General features: G+C 43.2%; 1 protein-coding gene across 1 annotated transcript in view; it reads right to left on the reverse strand.

Annotated features, from left to right (window-relative positions):
- Nucleotides 1–17,076, reverse strand: part of SYN2 (synapsin II) — a 152,044-nt gene extending 134,968 nt beyond the window's left edge. The window contains exon 1 of the mRNA XM_030840933.3: nucleotides 16,540–17,076. Coding sequence (XP_030696793.2) covers nucleotides 16,540–16,928 — 389 coding nt within the window. The 5' untranslated portion in view covers nucleotides 16,929–17,076. The remainder of the gene's footprint in view (nucleotides 1–16,539) is intronic.
- Between the last annotated feature and the right edge of the window lie 5,817 nt (nucleotides 17,077–22,893).

Here is a 22,893-nt window from a genome sequence, read left to right on the forward strand (position 1 = left end):
CCCAACCTCCTATCCTAGGCAAAATTCATTATACCCCCTCCATTCCCTCACAGTGGTCAGAGGAAAGCATGACCACAGAGGAAAGATGAAGCCTTGTATACATATTTTTTTTAAATGTAAAGGGTGAAAATTTTGCTCATTTCAGTTTTGTCACTCATAATCTTTCACAAGGTTTTCACAAAGTAATACATTGACTTAGTAGATATCACCTAGTCTAGTGTATTTCAAGCATGTACTTGTCATATAATCTTTCACTTTAAAATCTCAGGAGGAAGCTCAATACATACACAACAAATAAAACCAGAGCTGCTCTGTTTATAATAATATACAGAGGATTCAAAGTATCTTCTGCTTGAGTCTTCCCACAGTAAACCTTAAGGACGGCCCATGTAACCACTAACCCCAGTCCAATGAATGCCCTCTTTCTACAAATTAGAAAACCCGTGGCTTCCCTGGTGACGCAGTGGTTAAGAATCCACCTGCCAATGCAGGGGACATGGGTTCAAGCCCTGGTCCAGGAAGATCCCATGTGCCGAGGAGTAAGTAAGCCCGTGTGCCACAACTGCTGAGCCTGCGCTCTAGAGCCCACAAGCCACAACTACTGAAGCCCGCACGCCTAGAGCCCGTGCTCCGCAACAAGAGAAGCCACTGCAATGAGAAGCCCCCCCCCCACAGCAACGTAGACCCAATGCAGCCAAACAAATAAAATAAATTTTTAAAATAAATAAATAATAGAGAAAAAAAAAACCTTTACAAATTGACAAATTAAAAAAAGCAAAAAAAAAAAAAAAAAACCCAGGTCAAGAGCAGGTAGATGTGATATTCAAAAGCATACAATTTAGTGTTAGGGTCAGGACCTAGGTCTCCTGCCTTCTAGCTCTTTCTGTGATGTCATTCCTGTCTTCCTAGTCTTGAGGGGGACAAAAGCTACAGGAAGAAAGCTGGTAAGAGAGAGAAATAAGAGGCTTGGCTAGGGTTAAAAATTCCATGGGAGCTTTTTCCGTCATCCTGCCAGCTGGAGCAGAGGATGTGCCAGTATAATATCTACCTTGAGACAGTCTTAATGACCGGCTGCTGAGTGGATTCAGTGGGGAAGCAGAGAGGGCACAAGGCGGGGGAGGTGCCTGGTTGGGAGGCTGCTGTTTACAGCGTCAGCTAAGTACTAAGTCTCAGAAGAGGGCTACCTATATGATGGGACTTCAGGGTCCCCAAGAAGAGCCTCCTCTAACCACCAAAAAGCCGAAAACACCGCACTGACGAACTGCAGTTTTATGTGATGTCATTGTTTGGATTCAAGCAGATCTAGATTGCATTCTAGACAGCAGATATGAGCTGCCGAACCTGTGAGTCTCAGTTTTCTGGCCTGTAAAATCAATGTGATAACACTGATCACACAGTTTACAGGAGTATTATCTTCATTAAATGAGACAATGTAAAGAAAAGGCACCTAGGCAGTGTCTGGTATGTGGCAGGCCTTCAATAACCAGTACAGTCAGCCCACTGTATCTGAGATTCTGCATCTGCAGATTCAACCAACTGGGGGTCAAAAATATTTGGGGAAAAAATTCCAGAAATTTCCAAAAAGCAAAACTTGAATTTACCATGCAGCAGCTATTTACATAGCATTTATATTGTGCTAGGTATTATATGTAATCTAGAGATGATATAAGGTATACAGAAGGATGTGCATAGGTTATATGTAAATACTTCACCATTTTATACAAGGGAGTTGAGCATCCATGGACTTTGCTGGGGGGCGGGGGGCTGGAACCAATCCCCTGTGGATACAGAGGGAAGAATGTAGCTCCTTTCTTCCTTTATGCTAGATATAGCCCTCTCTGTTCAAGTTTCTTATAACATAAAAGCCTTTGAAATTTAAAATACTATAATACTGAGTTATTATGGACTGAATCTTTTTGTCCCTTGCCAAAATCCATATGTTGAAGCCCTAATCCTTAATGTGATTGTATTTGGAGGTGGGGAGTTTGGGAGATAATCAGATTTAGATAAGCTTGTAAGGATGGAGCCCCTATGATGGAATTGGTGCTCTCATAAGCAGTTGAAGAGACCAGAGCTCTCTCTCTCTCTGCCATGTGGGGATAAAGACAGACGGCATCTACAAGCGAGGGAGAGGACTTTCAACAGAACTTGATCATGCTGGCACCCTGATCTGGGAGTTTTAGCCTCCAGAACTGTTAGAAATAAGTAACTGTTCATTAAGCCACCCAACCTATGGTACTTATTATAGCAGCCCAACCTAACTAAGACACAAGTATTGGTGAGGAACTCTTAAACTCTGCTAACAGCAGTGTAAATTGGTAAACTCTGTAAAACTCTATAAAGTACTTGGTAGTATCTACTAAAGCTGAACTTGCATATGCCCTATAACCCAGCAGATTCTACTCCTGGGTAGGAAACAAGAGCTTATATTCACCAGAAGACATGTAAAGGAACTGTTCATAGCAGTATTATTCATAGTTGTTCCCAAACTGGGAACAACTTGAGCATCCATCAACAGCAGAATGCATAAATAAATTGTGATATATTCATACAACGAAATACAAATGAGCACTGAAAAAGAATGAACTAATTCTCCATACCAGAAAACAGAAAAATCGCATAAACATGATGTCAAACAAAAGAAGCCAGACATAAAAGAGTTTGTACTCATTCTATTTATAGAAAGCTCAAAACCAGGCAAAATTAACGTATATTGAAGGAAGCCAAAATAGCGGTTACCTGTTGGGGAAGGAGAAGTAATGACTGAAGGGGGATATAAGCTTAGCAGGTGCTGGATATGTTGTATATCTCGACTTGGGTCATACTTTATACTTTGTAAAAACTCATTGAACTATTAGTATTTGTGCACTTTTATACTTCAACTTTTAAAAAGTTTACAGGGAAAACAAACCTCTGGGAGATATAACAGACTGAAGGTCATAAGGTCCCAGAGCTCCTTCAGCCTGGGACTATACTCTCTGACATCCTTGTATCCACTCCTTCTTTTCCACGGCCACGGTCCTATTAGAAGCCTCTAGTCTCTCATAGACGGAAAACGAAAACATGCCTCTAAATTGGTCTCCAGCCCTGCACAAGTTCTTCCTCCTCCCCACTTTCTGCAGTGTCCCCAGATAAACCTTACTAAGCACGGCATTGATCAAATCATTCCCTTGTTCCAAAACCTTCACTATTCCCCACTGACTACCTCTGAGTTTTGCATTCAAGGTTGTCCTTATTGGATCCTAATCTACTATCCCAGGATCAGCTCATGATTCCTCCATATCTTAACCCACTGCCTCAGTCAAATCACTTACTGTCTCTGAACACAGCCCATGCTTTTGCCATGCTCATGTTGTTTTTACTCTTCTTTTTGCTGTGCTTCATTCTCTAGGAAAAGGACTTGGGCAGAAAGAAACTAATCATTTGGTAAAGTGATAAAAAGCTTAACAAAGTCTATTCAGTCCCTAAAGCTACCCAACCACATCCTCCATCCTTCCTCACTATTTCCTTGGCGGGAAAATAATACTTTAGAAACTTCTATTTCATCTTCAAATGATAAAGACTGACTGCAAAATATGAAGACTAAATTTAGCTCCTGGCAAAAAATAAAAGTAACTTTATCCCTCTGCTCCTTGGTTACCTACATGATGGTGATGATAACAATGATTTTTTTATCCACATAGCACTTTAGAGTTTACAAAGCACTTTTATAACCTACTTTATTTAAATAAAGTCTCACAACAACCCTGGAAAGTATGCATTCTCATCCACATTTACACATAAGGACACCAAAGCTCAGGCGACCGCTAAGATTACATTCCTGTTCTCATATTCCTGGGATTCTCTGCAATAGATGAGGTTTATTCTTGACAACTTCCTACTACTCTTCTGAGCATCTCTCTCACCCCCTCTCCACACCTCCATCACCAGGTATCTATTTTTTATTCCACCCCTATAGAGTATTGCTCTCGTACTGTGGTTATAATCTCCGATATGTTGCCTGAGACCACCACGGCATTGATGGTATTTATAAATCCTAGAAGTATTTATAAATTCCAGGAGGTATCCTTTACAGGTATTTATAAATTCCTAGAGGCCTCCAAGATTAGAAAGTTATTGAGAACCAAAGAATGAATTTTAAATGGTGAAGATGTGAGAATGATATTTAGAGAAGGAGACTGTCCAAGAAAGTCATATTCCTTCAACAATTTTTTGAGGCCTATCATTGGCCAGGCTGCTAAATGCTGAGTCAAAGAGAAAAACATGGTCCTTGCCCTGAAGGAACTCACAGCCCAGTGCAGACCCCACAGGTGTCAGTCCTACACAGAGTACTGACTCTAGCTCAAAGAATCTGACCCTTAACGTCGCAATCACAGAAGTTTTTTGTCAAATTAGAGCAAATCCCCAAGAAGACATTCTACGCAGTTATCCATTCCTCTTCATTGACAATGAATATCCCATTCAAAATCAAACTGTCAAATTAGCAAATCAACCAATAAAATGCCAAAAAAACAGAGCAATCATTTCACATACTATATTTATAAACAAACATTAGGGAAAACATTCAACTCATGTGTACTCGTAGAAATACATGGTAAAATAGCCAAATACTGCTCTCATACCTATCATATCAGCACTTAAAAAGATAAAACTGCATCTGAAAAGTGAAGTGAATATAGCTGATGGACTGCAAACTGGAAAAACCTTTTATAGGAAGCAATACAGCAGTATCTATCAAAAGCTACATATATCATCATAATTTTTTTTAAGCAACCCTCAGAAAGCCATAGCCCCAGTGTCCCAAAGGCATTTGAAGTGTCAGTGATCAATGTGTCCTGCAATTCTCATTAATTCTGGCAACTAATTGCGCTCTTCATTGAGGTTTGAGCCAAGAGATCCTACGCTAAGAGTCGTATTATCATAATCTCTGATCAAATAGTTCATTTCCTGAAAACTGAGAATGCCTATGGTAGTACTACGTAATAATGTTGGAAAATTGGAAGTCAGCAGTTCTCTAATAGAAACATAATTGAATAAATCATGGTACAACAGTTATTAAAATATATAATAATTATTAAGACTATATGACAATATGTAAACATTATTTACAAGTAGAAAAAACAAAATATGAAATTATAGCTAGACAACAATCACAACTATGTAAAAATATGTTTGCATTTGGACAAATATTGGAAGACAACATAAAAATGTGACAGCAGCTGCTCTATTGCTATGGTGAAATTATGAGACAAACATGTTCCATTTAAAACTTCGTTTAATCATGTTGATATAATAATAAATCATACTTCATTACACTGCTTGTTTAATTGACTATCTTCCCAAATAAACCATAAGCTTTGTGAAGACAGGACAACGTCTCTTGTGTTCAGCACTATAGCACTAGTTCCCATGGAATACTTCATGAAGGAATTAATGAGATAAATGGGAAACCTCAAAATAATCCCCAAGAAGGAGAAAGGAAGTAGACCAGTAAAAACAAACAAAGGTGGGAATTCCCTGGCAGTCCAGTGGTTAGGACTTTGCGCTTTCACTGCCGAGGGCCCAGGGTTCCATCCCTGGTCGGGGAACTAAGATCCCACATGCGTGAGGCCAAAAAACCCAAAACAAAACAAAAGGCTGATCTCTATGCCTGTTTTTAAGCTCTAACTATAGGAAAAACCAAATCAACTCATTGAAGAATCTCTGGGAAGTCTTTCTTCCCTCAAGGCCACCACCCAGACCTTTGCTCTTGAAGAGTCTGGAGAAAGGCACAGGTTCTGCTAAGTGGACACAGCAGCAGGGTGCTTCCACGATATTCAGGGAACATGAGCAGTCAGAAGGGACAGGAGCTTCAGATGCTTTCTCTACCCCAAACTCACTGCCCTTTGACTCCCAGAATCTTGCAAATAACTATAGTTGGAATTAAGGGGAAGAGGGAGGGGGCTGTAGCGAGAGGGACCGGCTATGTGGGAAAAAAAAAAAAAGGCAGAAAAAAATTGATCGGCAGGGAACAGTCTTTTTAGTAGGAACTTAAGTCTGATGCCACCCTGAGCTCTGGCTAAGAAATAAGTTTCCAGGTACAAAAGGATAATAAGAAGCTTTAAAGGAATTGAGCTCTGGAGTGAAAATCCCCTCTCCTGACAACTTAAAATCAGTCTGAAATACACCAGAAGCACCAGAAGGACTCTAAGTCATCAGAGTATTATAAGCATTAACAAAAAACACATAGGGAAAGGAGACAATCTTTAAGTTATTTTTCAACCAACCTACGCAGCACCTGTCACAGACCATACAGGCACTTTCCAGCTTAAGCAATTTCTTATCTGTTCTTGGTGCTTTGAGGCAAAAGGATCATAATTGATTAACGCAGAGCTTGGAAAGTTTAGCTGCACAGAGAAAAGGGGCACTGAGTAAGGAGAAAAGGGTACAGAGAAAGAAGAATCTAGATTTTACATACAGCTCTACCTATTTCATGTAGTAACTCTAAGCAAACCACACTCTCTCTGAGCCTTGGTTTCCTAATCAAAACAGGCAACTATACCAACTTACCTCACAAGGTTAAGGTGACAATTAAATTAGATGATACATGCAAGTGGAAGTATATACTAAATTATAAAGTTTTACTTAAACATGTGACCTAATTACAGAATCACACATGCTACAGTTTCCTTCCAGGATGAAAGTTCAGTTCAGTGCATTTTTCAACCTGATCTGAGTGTGTAAGTAAGTCATCTGGTGGCTACAGGAAAACCAATCTCATCCCTCTTTGCCAAGTTTTTTCTTTTAAAGAGTAGACTTTTCATGTGGGTGTGGGGCAATAAAGAATGATTCTCTTTTTCCCCCAATCTTAATGCTAAAGCTGTACTATTCATTACTTAGGGTCAGAGAAGATTTTCTATTTTCCAGCTTCTTCTATGAAAATGCAAAAACCTGTGAAAAGGGATTGCCAACAGCCATTAACAACTCATACTGAGCAAAGATTAACTCAGCCTGATGAAAATAAAAAGCTAGGAAATAAGGATGCCAACAACAATCTGGCCAATTCCCAGGAACCTCTGGATTTCAAGAAGGTTCCAACCACCAACCACTAAAATTTCCCCCCAATTCCCATATTGCAGCATCTAAAAATCTCTCAGACTATTTCTTACACTGAAAAACAAGACCTCATGTCCCAATTTTGTTTTAGAAAATATGTTCACCTCTGGAATGGGTCCCAGGTCACAGGAGTCCATGGACACAGAGTGAAAGGCATCAGTGGGGGGAGAAGACACAGAAAAGTGAAAAAACAAAATTCACCAGTTCCACAGTTCTAACTAGAATCAGCAGCCCTGATACTAGCGAAAAACCTATTGTCTCCCCCAAATTTCTACTCCTAATTAACTAGAAAAACTGCCCATGACAAAACCTAAGAGGAAATTAAGTGGGGAATTCTTCCTCATATCTACTCTCAGTCCCACCTGTTGCTACAGTTTCAGTCCATATATATTTAAATCTGTTGTGTATGTTACAGTTTGCAATCTGACGTCACAACAATCCTATGAAGAAAGTAGGGCAGCTTTTATTACTCCAACTTTAAGGATGAGGAAACTGACATTCAGGGAAGAATAGAAGCTTGCTATGGCTGAATTAAACCCAGACCTTCTGACTCCAAATCTCCTGTGCTGTCCAAAACACCACGATGTTTCTTGAGGTCTTCTGGTTCCAGTCTTGCCAGAGAAGATAAATACGAGTCCCATCCTTCCTGTGACCACCTTCCATGGCTCTGTTCACTGGCTTTTTGTGTCAAATCTAGCAGTTTCTGCAAGAGAATCCCAAGGTAGCACTAAAGGGAAATCATTAAACTAAACACTCATGGAAAACAAAGTTTAATAAATGGCTGGAAGAACTAACATTATTGTTCACTTAATACAAGCTTCCAACTAAATTAGCTCACCATCTAGCTCTATGGCACCTGCAACTCAGTCTAGGAAGCCCACAGCAAAGTACAGAAGATCCAAAGGCAGAGACCTGGGTGGGAGTCCTAACTCTGTCACTTCCTGAGTATGTGACCTTGGGTAACCTCCCCATCTTAATTCCTTCATATGTAAATGAAAATAACATTAATTACTGCCCCACAAATACTGTCGTATGGAGGATTAAATGAGACAATGGATGTGACAGTGCTCAAAGTATAAAGTTTCTACAAATAAGCCATCTCAAAAACATCTTCCCCCAAGACTGTTTCAAAACATTAGTAATCATTGTTTTCTAAACTATGTGCAACAAACTACTCCAAAACCAGAATGAAGGAATATTCATTTAGGCTTGCCCTATTTTTCAAAATTACTTTTAGTGTCACAGAAACCTGCCTACAAATGACTTTACTTGACTTGAAGGCTCCTATAAAGACTCATATGGTAAGCTGTTGCCTCCAAGTTGCTATGAAAATCTGCTTGTCATCGTGGAACTTTTATTGAACATTTCCCAGGTCCCAGTCACATTAGGCATTTTGAGAGTTTATGTCAATTGATTCTCATAAGAATGAGAAATACTTTATCTCCTCTTTATAGAGGAAGAAACAAGTTCACAAAAAACAAGAAACTGCTCGAGGTAAAACAGGTGTCCGTGTCGCTGAGGAAAAGAAACACCAAGGTGTTAAGTGGCAAGGAGAAATTTGGAACACTGTTACCTAGTGATTATAGAGCATGGTGGATAAGAGCGTGGTCTCAGAGCTGCACTACCTGGATTCAAATCCTCAATTCGCTATGCGTTTCTTCATTTGCAAAATTTGGTTAATAACAGTAATCTATTTCATAACTTAGTAAATCAGTTAATACATCTACTTAGAACACCTACCTAGCACATTGTATACTCGACACATTAGATATTATTGCCATCATTTCTCCCACCCCGCTTATCCAAACCTCTCTCCCTCTTTTCCCTGCCCTGAAACCTGTGTGCTGACTAGCCTAAAGCTCCCTTGCACACATTTTACTCACTGTTGTTTATGATTTTGCTCTTTCTCTTCCTTTTAACTGAAATGCCTCTCTCCTTCCTCACCAATCTAAATCTCACTCAGCCTTGAAAGCCTAGCTCAGACCTAGCCCCTTCTGTGAAATATTTTCTGACTTCACCAGCCCACAGTGATTTCTTCCTTCTCTGAACAAGTCTTTATACCGTCAAACGATCTAACCTTTAGAAATCACTTGACTTCTAAAGTGGTTTCTAAAGGACTCTGAAGATAAATGATTTAGCTCAAATCCCTAATTTTTGAAAGAGAAAAAGAGGCTTAAAGTGTTAAACTGCCTATGGTGACACAAAGTTACACGGCAGAGTAGAGGCTTGACCCAGATATTTTAAATGTTTGCGATGCTCTTTCCACTAGATAATGCTAATTTTGTCTTCCTTGAGATTCCCTACAAGTTCTCAAAAGTGAAAGCATGTATTATATAATTGTCTGATTCCAAGTATTTCACTTTGTAGCCTTCATGGAAACTAACACACTGGAGTTATTAGCTCTTTGCTAACTGATTAGCCGATCAATCTTTCACTGCTACCCTTTTGCCCCGCAGTTAAAATGTTAGTAAACATAGGACTCTCTAGAACTTAAATTCTCATCATCGGCTATTCCTCAGGGGGTGACAGGGACTGCAGAGGGAATTATATCCATATGTGTCCCTGAGTCACATCACAGGGTCCAACAAGAACAACAAAAAACTCATTCTATATCACTGAAACCTGGAAGTGTAAAAGAAAACAGTCTTCAGCTGTGCTATTTTAATATTAGGGCCCTCTAAGGATTCAAGTCCACAATAGAGAAAGGGGACTTCAATTTCCCCCCCACAAAGCCCAAGCCTCTTTTTGTAGGATTAAATCGGGCTAAAGTTACCGCATAAAGTTGTTAGACCCTTTGAGCGGAAAAATAGATGAGAGGTATATATCCTGGAAAGGGATTAAAGCTGTGCTTGGGAGGAATGGAATGGAAGAATGGTCCTAGACAGAAAGAAAAAAGAAAGGACAGACTCTAAAATCTGAGAAAGGCTCCAGTAAACAAAGACATCTTAGCGCCTAGGCTGAGAGAGGGGAAGAAGCAGAGAGCACAATAGCTGTTCTCCAGAAAGGAAGGAAGAGCAAGCGTGGGGTGTTCATGCACATCAGAAAAGGGCAAGCTGGAGAGCTTAATAGCTATTTAATATTTGGAAAGCGACTACTTTTATGAGTCTGTTTGTTCATCATTATGAAGATAAAATGAGACATTGGGTATGAATATGTTGTGCAAACTGTACAACACAGTGCACACGGCAGGGATCAGGAAATAAATGCTGTTAGCCAACACTTCAACATATGTATACAAAAGTTCTTAGAGCTATCAGGGAGACAGGAATTCAACCACAAGTCCACAATTCCCATTACTGAGTAGGAAACATACACAGTGGGCATTACAGGATTAGCCCCTTTTTTTCAGGATACCACATGGTAGCAACACTGTAAGAAAGGGGTACTGAATGGAGAGTACTCGAAGATGAGCTTTTCATCCAAGGACATGTTTAGCCATGTACTGACCTATGCCTCCCCTTCCAAAGATTTACAAGCATTACCACATAGAATAAATCATAGAGCTAAAGCTTTTGAAAGAAAATGGCACAAAAACTGTAACATGGAAATAATGTAGTGCTGTAAAGGATCTGAGAGAATGTTTCAATCCTCTCATTTGACAGAGTTTAGAAAATCAATCTCCAAAGAGGCAAAATGGTTTATCAAAGAATACACAGTGGCACATTTTTAATGGTACAAACATTTCTAACCATAACATCTTCATTCCTCTCTGCTCCCACAGCATCCTATGCATACTAATTACCATAGTGTACTAAAATCCTATTTAAACGTCTGTCGTCTCCCCTACTCGACTGGAAGATCCCAGGGGACAAGGCCTATGCCCAACTTAACCTTATATCCCCAGCACCTGGCTTGTGTTTAGATGCTCCACTGCACTGAACATATCCCCGTTAAAACTGTTTTGTAAATATGAGGGAAAGTAGGCAATTCTGGAAAACTTGCTAATTAGGCCTCCATTACATTTTGCTTAGCAAGATATTGAAAAGGCTCATGTTACCATAGACCTCAACTTGGGTACAGAAAGACAGTAAACAATCTTAGGCAGACAGGGACACTAAGGTAAAAATGGGTCCCTGAAAGCAAGGTCATCATAGTAGCACAGTCCTACTAACTTTATTATATTGTTGGAGTTTGATGACTAGGTCTCTAATTAAGAGTCTCCTTCAACCATTTTACAATGACCTTTGCTGAAACAACAATAACACAAATAAGACAGTGAAACTGCTAGTGGGGATATAGTGCAATATGCTCATGTGGTTCTTTTTAAGCACTTACAACTCCACAGTGGCTCTTTAACAGCAGCAGACACGGGCTTCCCTGGTGGCGCAGTGGTTGAGAGTCCGCCTGCCGATACAGGGGACACAGGTTCGTGCCCCGGTCCGGGAAGATCCCACATGCTGCGGAGCGGCTGGGCCCGTGAGCCATGGCCGCTGAGCCTGTGCGTCCAGAGCCTGTGCTCCGCAACGGGAGAGGCCACAACAGTGGGAGGCCCGCGTACAGCAAAAAAAAAAAAAAAAAAAGCAGCAGACAAAAACAGAATTTTCAAGGAGAAAAAAGGTTAAATTTAAAGAATCTACTCATAGAGCAACTTAAGAGTCAGAAGATGCGAATTCTGGTTTCCATTCTCTCACTAACTTCTTATTTGACCTTGGGCAAATTGTTCCTTTTCTCTGGGCTTAGAAGAAAGACTGAAATTCTAGATCCTAGTTCTGAGTAAATTTGAACAAGCCACTTTGCTTCTTCAGAACAAGATTTCCCCCATTTACGGGACTTCCCTGTTGGCACAGTCATTAAGAATCCACCTGCCAATGTAGGGGACACGGGTTCGAGCCCTGGTCCTGGAAGATCCCACATGCCGTGGAGCAACTAAGCCCCTGCACCACAACTACTGAGCCTGTGTGCCACAACTACTGAAGCCTGCACACCTACAGCCTGTGCTCCACAACATAAGAAGCCACCGCAATGAGAAGTCCGTGCACCGAAACAAAGAGTAGCCCCCGCTCACCGCAACTAGAGAAAGCCCGCGCGCAGCAATGAACGCCCAACGCAGCCAAAAAAATAAATTTATTTTAAAAATGTCCCCCATTTATAAAGTAACCCGGATTACCTTCCAGCTTTAATAACCTAGAATTCTAAGCTATAAGCTACTGTTGCTATGAACAATGAAATTCAACGTAATCAGTATGTCTGTGTTAGAAACAGGACATGTAGATAAAATATTTGGCAGAGAGAAGCCTCAAACCTCACTGGAGCTTTCCCCCCAAGTTTCAATTCAAATATTTTTCTAGAACTACACACAAGCACTGGTCCAGACTTCTGCGCTTCCCCTATTCTTAATGAAATGCCCAAAGACTGACCAGAAAAGAATAGGAACCGGCGCTTCCCAGATAATGCATCAACCGAGTCTCTTGGTTGTCTCCCTCTTTTCTACCAGTGCACTTTCCTTATACCATCCACTGTCTAGACTGAGCCAACCTATCTCTTTTGATTTAAATTCTTCAAGGCTCAGTTCAAATCTCACTATTTCCATGAAGCATTCCCTTCCCATTCTAACCCACATCCATCTCTCCCTCTTTTAAACGTCTACAGTACAATACATTGTTGTGGTAGGGATTAAATGATATTTCTAAAGAACTCGGTATCACATGTGACATATAGCAGTTGCTCAAAAAGTGATAGTACTTGGTGTTGTTGCCACATCTTTAGCACTAATCACATACCCTTTAGTTCAGTGCATCTTAAATTTAATGTGCATGTGAATCACCTGGAGATCTTATTCAAATGCAAAGTGTGATTCAGTAGGCGTCAGGTGGGACTCGATAATCTGCAGTTCAAAAAGCTCCTGGTTGATGCCTATTCTGCTGATCCAAGGACCATAGTTCAAATACAAAGGGAAGTTTTAGTAAACTTTTTTTTAAATGTATTTATCTTGTCTATCCAGCCAGATGGAAAGATCTTAGAAGAGAGATACTATGTCTCATTTTTCTTAGCATATATACTCTATACAGAGGTGTGCAATAAACATCTGTGGACTTCTCAAATCTGCAATCTCTAGACACTCTAGATAATCTCTAGAATGCCTGTTATACCGATTTTCAAATTCAAACATTGAGACATTCGAGGTTGAAAAAGCTCACTTGATCACTGGAATTGGAATCACTGGAACAGAGGCAGGGGAGAATCTGAGAGAAAACTTACCTCATAACCAGTGAGAAGGTAAAACACAAAAAACAACATATGCAAATGGACGCTTGTTCCTTGTTTAAGCACAAACATCGTTAAAATGCAATATTAACTGCACTTCTAATTTAGGTACGAACCTTGAAAGAAGACATGCATTTTCAGGCATATAGATATATATATATATTAGTAATAATTAACTAAAAAGGTATATAATGAGCTTGATATCACGTTTTAGTGGAACAGAAATATTTTTCAGTGATCCGTTAATGTGCAAATGTGCAATTAACCTAAAGAGCTCAGGCAACCAATGAAAACACATTTCAAGCAAAAGAAAGAGAGAAACATCCTCCGATTTTCCCATCAACCTGGTCAGTGATATGATCCCCAGATTCCATTGCCCCCAATTACACTACAGAAATTCAAAAGAATCTGCTGTGTATCAAGGCTGCTCTAAGACGCTGCCTATTTTAAGCCCTCCTTTAAATCTCCAATTATTTAAATACTTGTTATAACCCTCCGTATTTTAGCATTCCATAATTCAAATGGGACCAATATTCTCAAATTTTACTCGGAGGCTATACTCTGACTTCCTATGCAAGCACCAGGAAAATAATATCAGGCATGTATGACACCTGCTCACAGAATACTATCTAGGTAGGTAAAACTGTGAGACAAATCTATTAAAATCAGTCTTTAGAGCAAAAAGCACCTTTTTAAGTCACTGAGCTTGTCATAAACAGGCATCTGCGCCTTAACTCATAGAGACCTTTCAATAAAGCCACTCACCAATACTTAACTGCGATGTTTTTAACAAATACAGACACCTTAAAAGAAGACAGACTCTGCAAAATTCTGAGAACTGCCATTAAGCACAGAAACACAGAAGCACAGAACTGCTGTCAAGCACTAGACTCAAACTGGGTTTATGAGTTTTAATAAATCAATGTTATTACTTTAGAGAAAATGAGAAAACAGTTGGGAGTCAGCCTACAGTAAAGTGGCTTCTATTTCTTCCATCCGAAGTCTAGTCTCCTGGGCAAGGCAAGTTCTGTGGTTCATGCCAGGCAGGCAGTCTTCCTAGAGAATAATACTATCCAAGGAGAGTTTCAAGTCCCAAGCCACAGAAGCAGTTATAAACACATACCCATACAAATGAGTGTCTTCCTACCTGCGGGTACCTAACTAGTAATTACACCCAAAACAAATGCCTTCAACAGGAAAGGAGATCAGGACCACGTACAGGAGGGTCAAGATTCTTGCATAAAAAAAATGAAGCACCAATTTCATTCTCATTTCTCCCCTCCTTTTCCTGGTCTTTCTTCAAGACTCATCCTTTGTGAAGCTTTCTCCAGTAACTCTGACCCTTACTCTCAATAACTCTAATCACACCATTTATTGAAAGCCTGAAACACCAGTCTCAACTAATTATTCTAGATTCCTTTTTGTTAACTGTTTCATGTTTTCATTTTGTCTCCCAAATTTGAGTGAGTTCTCTGTAAGGCCCATACACTGCCTAGCCCCTAGAGGGGGCCAATTATTAATATTGCTAATAATATAATAATAATAATGAGGCAATATAACATAATGGAGTGGCAAAAGTGGAGTCAAGTAGGCCTAAGTTCAAATTCTGGTTCTACCATTTGACTGTGAACACATTACTTACTTTCTCTAAGCCTCAGTTTGGTGGTGAAAATTCAGTAAGATATATATTAGTGCACCTAGTACAGGGTTTGGCATATAACAGATGCTCAATAAAGCTTAGCTACCTTCCCTTCCCACTTAATAAGCACTTGTTGATTTGAACTGAGTTAGAGTAATTCTCCTAGGGGACTGCCAATGGCACCATCATATACTCTCTTACCTTCCCCAGTACACTCTTGCGTGTGTCTGTGTCATTTCCTTACAAAGGTCCCTTCAGGTTTTCTACTCTGCTGTCCTAAGAAAAAGCCAACTACACAAGTCAGCAGGAGGGCATCTCCACATCTACATTTCACTTTTATCACAGCCACGCCAGCACTCTCTCCGTCGGGGTCTCCCAGTGAGAAAATGATAGAGAGAGAAAACCAGGGAAGCAGCCAGAAGAGGAAATGGAGATAAATAGCTCTGTGGTCCCTCTGTGCCTCCCTCTTGGGAGGAAAGACTTAGGTCTAGTCTCCAACCCCAACTCTTGTGAGGAGAGGAGAAAAAAACCCAAAAAACAAAAAAACCCTTGCCATGTTCCAGAAGAAAAAGCAACCCCTTTTCCTCACCTCTTCACTTCTTCAAGCCCTTCACCAGTCAATTCCACTATCACCTCCCACCCTAACCATCCCCTGGGTCAACTTCCTCCTCCATAAAACAGAGCCTCTTTTAACTAATTTGTCTTAAACAGACCTCATTCATGCTTTTATCGACCAGAGGTCACATATTCCCTCAGCCTTCAGCATTCCAAGTTGGAATATCCCTTAAAACAACAAAAAAGAAATTTTTAAGTTTCCCATCTTCTGCATTAAGGCACATCTCTTTATTTGCGTCCCTTTAATGATCCAGAATATTTAATGATACAGAATACCTCGGTCATCATCCTTCCAGCTGGAAAAAGTAACATCACTTCCACCCCAAAACACATACCCACCCCCCAAAATGTTTTTTTAATCCACAAATTGGAGATTTGGGAAAATACAAGAATATTTGGGGCTGCAGAAAATACAAGAATTGTATTATTCTTAAACGAGTTCGCCATGCTGCACGGGAACAAGTCCATGTACACCTGGCTCCCACCAGCCTTAATCGGACCAGGTGAAAAAATACCCCCTCGCCCTCTCGCTTCCCCGCCCCCAACTACCCATTTCCATTCCTGATTCGCCCCGGGGCCCATAAGGCAGAACCTTTCTTGTTGGCCTTCACGTTCCTCGGGGGATCTGGGACCCTTTTCACGTCAGCTTTGATGTATCGAGGCAGAAAAGTCTGTTCCCTCCACCCCTCCCTCAAAAAAAAAAAAAAAAAACTCTATTTCTTAAGACTCTTCCCTGTTGGATAAAGTAGCTCCAGCATTTGTGTGTTGGGGGGATTTGAGTCAACTGAGGGACTATTTTACCGCAGGCTTCACCTTTCCAGGCTGACCAGTGCCTCCCCCCGCCCTCGACACACACACGCTCGCTGGACCCCCTCTCCTCGCGGCGGGACCCCAGACCCTCGTTTTCGTTGCTCTGACACCTCGCTGGGAGCCGGAGCATCCTCGGAGCGGCCCCGAGCCCCGGGCGGCGCCGGCCGGGCACCTACCAGTCGGTGTGCGGCTCGTCGACGACCAGCAGCACCTTGGCCTTCCTGGCGGCGGCGGGCGCGGGCGCGGGCGCGTCCACCAGCCCGGCCGAGGCTGCCGTTTGCTTCACCGCCTGGGAGAGCGAGCTGAAGAAGCTGCTGCCCACCGACGGCGCCGGGGCGGGCTGCGGCGCGGGCTGCGGCGCGGGCGCCGGGGCGGGCGGCGGCCTCCGCTCGGGGCCCGGCGAGGCGACCGGGGGCGCAGACGAGGCCGAGGCCGCGCCCGGGCCGGGGGGCGGCGGCGGCGGCGGCTGCTGGGGCTCCGGCCGCTGCAGGTCAGTCATGTAGCCATTGGGCAGGTTGGCGATGAAGCTGCTGTCGGACAGTCGGCGCCGCAGGAAGTTCATCATCTGGCTTGAAGGGCTGAGGGCGCGCGGGGCGGCGGAGCCGGGAGGCGCGGAGGGCGAGACGGAAGCGGCGGCGGGGGCTGAGGCGGCAGAGGCTCGGTCCGCGGCGCGCAAGCCAAGCAGACAGCCGCGGCCAACTGGGCCGGGCGGGCGGGGAGGTGCGAGGTTCAGCGCCAGGGAGAGGGCGGAGCCGGGGGCGGGGACACAGGTTGCCCCGCCCCGCGCCGCAGAGCCGGCGCCGCCCCAGACTCGCAGCCTGTGCAGCCGGCTGTGAGCAGCGGGCCTTCGGGGGCTGGGGACACGCGGTCTGGGGAGGACCAGGCCTCCTGAGACCTGAGCGTGGCTCTCTGGGGAGGGCGTGGAAGCTAGTCCTGCTCCCCAAGAATAGGGACAAGAGAGCTCAGAGCCCCTACCACCTTTTTGACTGGGGGAGAAAAGAACCGTGTTCGGGAAACTGTCCCCACTCCCTCTGAAGGAAAGAAAAGTTTCAACCTCCCCACCCTGAGGTGTGAACGAAGCCATTCCCCTCGCGCGCGCGGACATGCACGCACACACACACACACACACACACACACACACACACCCTATAGTGAGATGAAAAAGAACTATCCCTTCCTCAATGCTGGGAGAGAAAGACATCCCCCCCTACCCTAAGGTGACAAGACAAGACTTAGTGGGGAAGCGAAGGGTCGTCTCCTCTACTTTGGGGAGAAAAGGGGTGGGACGCAGACCCTCTCCACCTGTCTTGGAAGGATGTGTGGGATGCGCTTTCAGCACCTGAACCTTAGGGATGGCTCACCTCAGAGCACCTACTCCTCTCCCCCATCTCTTGCACAAGAGAGAGGAAACGTGTAAGTCTGGAGATCACCCCATGCAGGACCCCTGAGTGGGATATCTAAGGTTCTGCCACCCCTTCTGCGTTCTTGCTTACAGGCATTGGTGTATCCTATGTAGTAACAAGAAGGTCACCTCTTTAAGATCTTTCTGTTTGTTTTTTCCAGTTCATTCATTGGCCAGATCTGCCTCGACCTCCATGAAGGCTTTCTGATTACCACCTTCCCATGGGCACTCCCTGAATCTTGTATGCCCCATGAACCTTTGTTTTCACCTCTCAGGAGATATACTTTTAATCCCTATGTTGAATTGCAGCAGGACTCAGCAGATATACCTTACATTCAGACCACTCTGCGTGATACGTGACCTTGGGCAAATCAGCCCTCTGAGCCTCTTTTCCTGAGCCAGTTAAAGGAGATAACACTTTTCAAAGTCGTTACACAGAGTAAGTGAGAGCATGTATGTAAAGCACCTGGCAAACAGTAGGCATTCTAGTAGTGGTGGCAAGATTCTTATACTTTTTTTTTTTTTTTTTTTTTTTGCCGTACGCGGGCCTCTCACTGTTGTGGCCTCTCCCGTTGCAGAGCACAAGCTCCGGACACGCAGGCCCAGTGGCCATGGCCCACGGGCCCAGCCGCTCCGTGGCATGTGGGATCTTCCCGGACCGGGGCACGAACCCATGTCCCCTGCATCGGCAGGCGGACTCTCAACCACTGCGCCACCAGGGAAGCCCAAGATTCTTATTCTTATTGGAACTAGTTCTCAGTAAGTATTTATTGGGCTGAATGGAATCAATGAGCAGCTTGTCACTAATGTTGGCAGGCAGTTCTTGCTTCCTACATCCCAGCTGGCACTCAGCTTGGGCACTGGAGATGCACAAACCAGCCCTGAGCCAGAGACCCAGTGATGTCCAAGAGGTCTTCGGTCAACTATAGTTATACAGTGGTCTTCCCATCTCCCATGTGCCAGGCATGGTTAGAGCTGGATAGACTGACATGAATGGAAAGTGTCCCCTGTTTGCTAGTTCACTGTCTGTGTGGGCTAGAGGGGGAGAGTAGGGAGGACAGACAAAGAAACAATCACCACAATAAGATGGGCGAGGTGTTTTAGGAGCACCAGAGAGCGAGGGATTCATTCTGCCTGTGAGGCTTAGGGATACCTTCTCAGAAGATGTGATATTTGAGATGGGTCTTGAGGCATCTGAAACGGTTTACAATCAGAGAAGAGGGAAAGCAGTCAGACAGAGAAGGCCTGCAGGAATGTTCCTTGATGACTCCTCCAGGAAGCCTCCCCTCAATCCTCCAGGGTGGGCTGTTTCAATGTCTGTGCTTGGTTTCGTCATAGCCCCTGAAGAAATGATAATAAAATATTCTGGTGACTAGAATATAAGCTTTTCAATGATGGGGTTGTGTCTCAGTCATCTTTGGACCCCAACACCAAGCACAGTGCCTGATACATAGCAAGGACTCTGCTGTTTAAGAATCCAGCTCTACTCTTACCCAACTCAGTTCTTGTGTTTATGGAGAATAAAACTGATGTCACTAATAACTTAAGTAAATAAACTCAGTTTGATGTATTAAACTGAGTATTTTTTAGAAAATGAGAGGAATCTTTTCCAAAGGCATGAATCTCTACTGATGGGATTTCAGACACTGTATCACCTTAAGTTTTTTGAATGAGTGGGTTGTCTTTTTTTATATATATTTCACTAATTCCCCCCTAACCATTAAGCTTGTAGAGCACGTATAATATTTAAAAATCAACCAATTAACAAACATGTCTTGAGTACCTAATACACACAAGGCATCATGCTAGGCACTGGAGGGTAAAGGAGATTCAAGATGAAGAAAATCCAAGTTCTGCCCATAAGAAGACAACTCAGAAACACGTGAACACATAATTAGCAATAGCAGAGCGTCTGTGTGTGACCAGAAAGTGGAGCAGGCAGTGAGGATTAAAGGAGGCAGAGGAAGAAGAGATCTCTGGGGTAGGAGGAGAGTTCACAGGAGCAGTAGAGCCCAGGCCGTGTAAAATGGGTGGAATTCAGAAAACCAGGACAGCGTAGGGGAGACAGTCAAGACGGAGGAGATGGCAAGAGCAAAGTCAGGGAAGCTGGATTGGATAAGTCATAAGAAGGTATAGATCTATTCCTTGAAAGCAAAGACCCTCCCTGTATTATCACTATACTCCTTAAGCCTTAGAATAGCACCTGGCATGTAGAATGCACTCAAATATTTGTAAGAGGGGTTCCGAGAGGCTGTACTTGTGTGTGTGTTTATTTTGTTGGTGTCTGTCCAGCTATAGTTTTAGATGGCAAGCACCTCACAGTGAGGAATTCTGTCTGCTGCTTCTCTCACCATGATCTGCAAAGCCTGATGTAACATTCAACACACAGGAAGTATCCCAGTCTTGGGTGGTAGATCAGAACGTTCCCAGAGAACTGCTTACCTATAGATTCCTTCACTGATACAATGGAGGCCCACAAGACCATTAAAAATATTTATCAAATATTCCACTAATTTATAACTATTTTCTGGTAGGTTTTAATAAGAATATTACTCTTATGGAAGAACAGAATATTTTCTTATGATTGGGCATGGGTGGTTATTAATCAGCTCAATATAATCAGAAGATTTTCGTTAGTTGGCACAAATGTAAATCACAGCCGATTAAAACAATATCCTCTGTGTTCCACTGAGTCCTTGCCAGGAAGTGTCTTTAGCATGCAAAGACACTGTATTATAAATGGGCTTGGGTTTTCAATGAGCTGTAATGAAAATCTTTCCCATATCCTTACCTGTGGATCTAGGTTCCAGATGCAGGGAGAATATAGCCCTCTTCATCTATCTTATATCCTGCCTTTTCTCTGGAATTGAAGAGGGAGCAGGATTGGGAAATGCTATAAAATATAAAATTCTTGTGCAGTTAGGGCCTTTTCTACCTATCTCCCTCTGAGACCAACCAGCCATTCCCCATCTCCAGGTAGAAGGCATTTCTCCCAGAACAATCAGTGAAGAAGTGGGGACGGGGGATCTCTCCCATCTTTCTTTCTTTCTTTTTTTCCTAACATCTTTATTGGAGTATAATTGCTTTACAATTGTGTCTTAGTTTCTGCTATATAACAAAATGAATCAGCTGTATATATATATATATATATCCCCATATCCCCTCCCTCTCACATCTCCCTCCCACCCTCCCTATCCCCCCTGTCTAGGTGGTCACAAAGCACCGAGCTGATCTCCCTGTGCTAATCATTCAGTGACTGACTAAGCCCTGACGGACTATTCTGATTCTGACTATCAGAATCTCGGAAGTCTCTTCCAGTTCTGGAAGCCTGGGACTCTTTGAGGTCCTTCCTTGTGTAATCTTTATCTTCCCACTGAATTGTAAACACAAGTAAACACCTGGCGACTGCAGATGAAAGAATCCTGCTAAACTCGGGAACCAGTTTAAATGCTTTACCGCGCCCCTCTGATTTCTCTCTTCCCCTTGAGCAACAGTGCGGCAGAGAAGGCTCACAGGGAGCCAGGCTGGGTACAGGTCGGAGGAGCAATTGAAGTGCCTTTTGCAGGCAGAGCCCAAACACAGAGCTTAAAGGGAAACCTCGGCACACTGTCTTGGTTCCTCCCAAACAAGGAAGTTTGCTGGAACATGCCAACCTTGGCCCTTGCTCATGCCTCAGGATCAGGGACCCCCTTCAGACCCAGCTGCCCTAAAAAGAAGTAGAAAGAGTTTGGGATTGAGGAACTGTGGGTTCTTGTCCTGGCTCCATCACTCGTTGGCTTTGCAGATTTTCAACAAGTTGCTCGGCTCCCTGGGCCTCTTATGTAAACCGGGGGTATTAGGTCTTCCTCGGGCCTCTCATGAGATAATATGAGAACCCTTTGAAGGCGACAAAGCTTTCCTGGAAGAGGCATCATTATTGCTCCCATACTATCTTGTTACCTGCCGTTTGGAGAACCCGGTTGAATTGAGGGTTTGCCATCTCTATTCAGGTGGGCCTTGGTGACCGTCAGCCCTGGGGATGCCCTCCTCCTCCACTCTGCACAGAAGACGGCTATGTCCTGAGCTTTGAATTCTCCAAATGTGGCACATCAGCTGGGCCACTTTGCTATACTTACGAATCACACAAATATAAGTTCAACTCCTAAATCTACCTAGTGGTAACTGTGTCGCTCTAAACAAGTCACGTTCAGCCTCAGTTTCCTGATCTGTAAAAGAATGGCGATAATTATCATAACGACCTCGAAGGACTATTTCAAGAGCTAAATAAGATCAAGTATATGAGTGTATTTTATCAGCCATAAAGCACTGTGCAAATGTTAGCTATTAATATTTCTGATGCCAGGGGAATCACAGAACTTGCCAGTAGCACAACTAAATAAAAAAAGGACTCTCCTCATACATGTGTATCCCCACGTTACACACCCAAGAGAATTCATAGAAGGCACGAGGTCGACCTCTGCCGCTACTCCCAGGCTAAGTCATACCTGCCCAAAATAAATGCAACAACCACTTCAACTATTGGCTTCTACCTTTCTGGATGACCTTGAAAAGACACTTCACTTCTGTCTCCAGGCTTCCATTTCCTGGCTTGGAAGATGAGGGAGAGGGAGCTAAGCTGGGCGATCCTCAAGGTCTGGTGTTGTGGGATTCTCTGGGTAGGGCCCCGTAGGGAGAAATAAGCACCTGACGTCACCGGGCTGAGCCAGGGAACACAGGGGCAAACACTGAACGCTGAGACGGCTTTAGGAAGAGAGAGAAGCCGGGGCGCCCAGAAGAAACACAGGTGGCATGACTTCTAATTCCAATACCCCTGACTTAAGGGAGTCAGAGATGGTCCCCTTGCCAAGTCTCCACTTCTCTGACAGTATTGGGGACATCATAATAACTACAACTGATTAGATGCTGACCAGTTGCCAGAAACTGTCCATGTGTCATGTCATTTAATCTCCCACAAGGGAGGTGTTAAATATCCCCCTTTTACCAATGAAGCAATTAGACTTCAGAGAGGGTACAGCAACTAACATGAGATCTTTGAACTAAAAAGTTACAGAGCTAGAAGTCAGGTCTCGTTGTCTGCAAAGCCCATGAAATTCTGCACTAGGGTGTACTGACAGCCCCCTTAGAAAGG

Source organism: Globicephala melas, chromosome 11 (genome assembly GCF_963455315.2).
Source record: "Globicephala melas chromosome 11, mGloMel1.2, whole genome shotgun sequence".
Lineage (NCBI taxonomy): Eukaryota > Metazoa > Chordata > Mammalia > Artiodactyla > Delphinidae > Globicephala > Globicephala melas.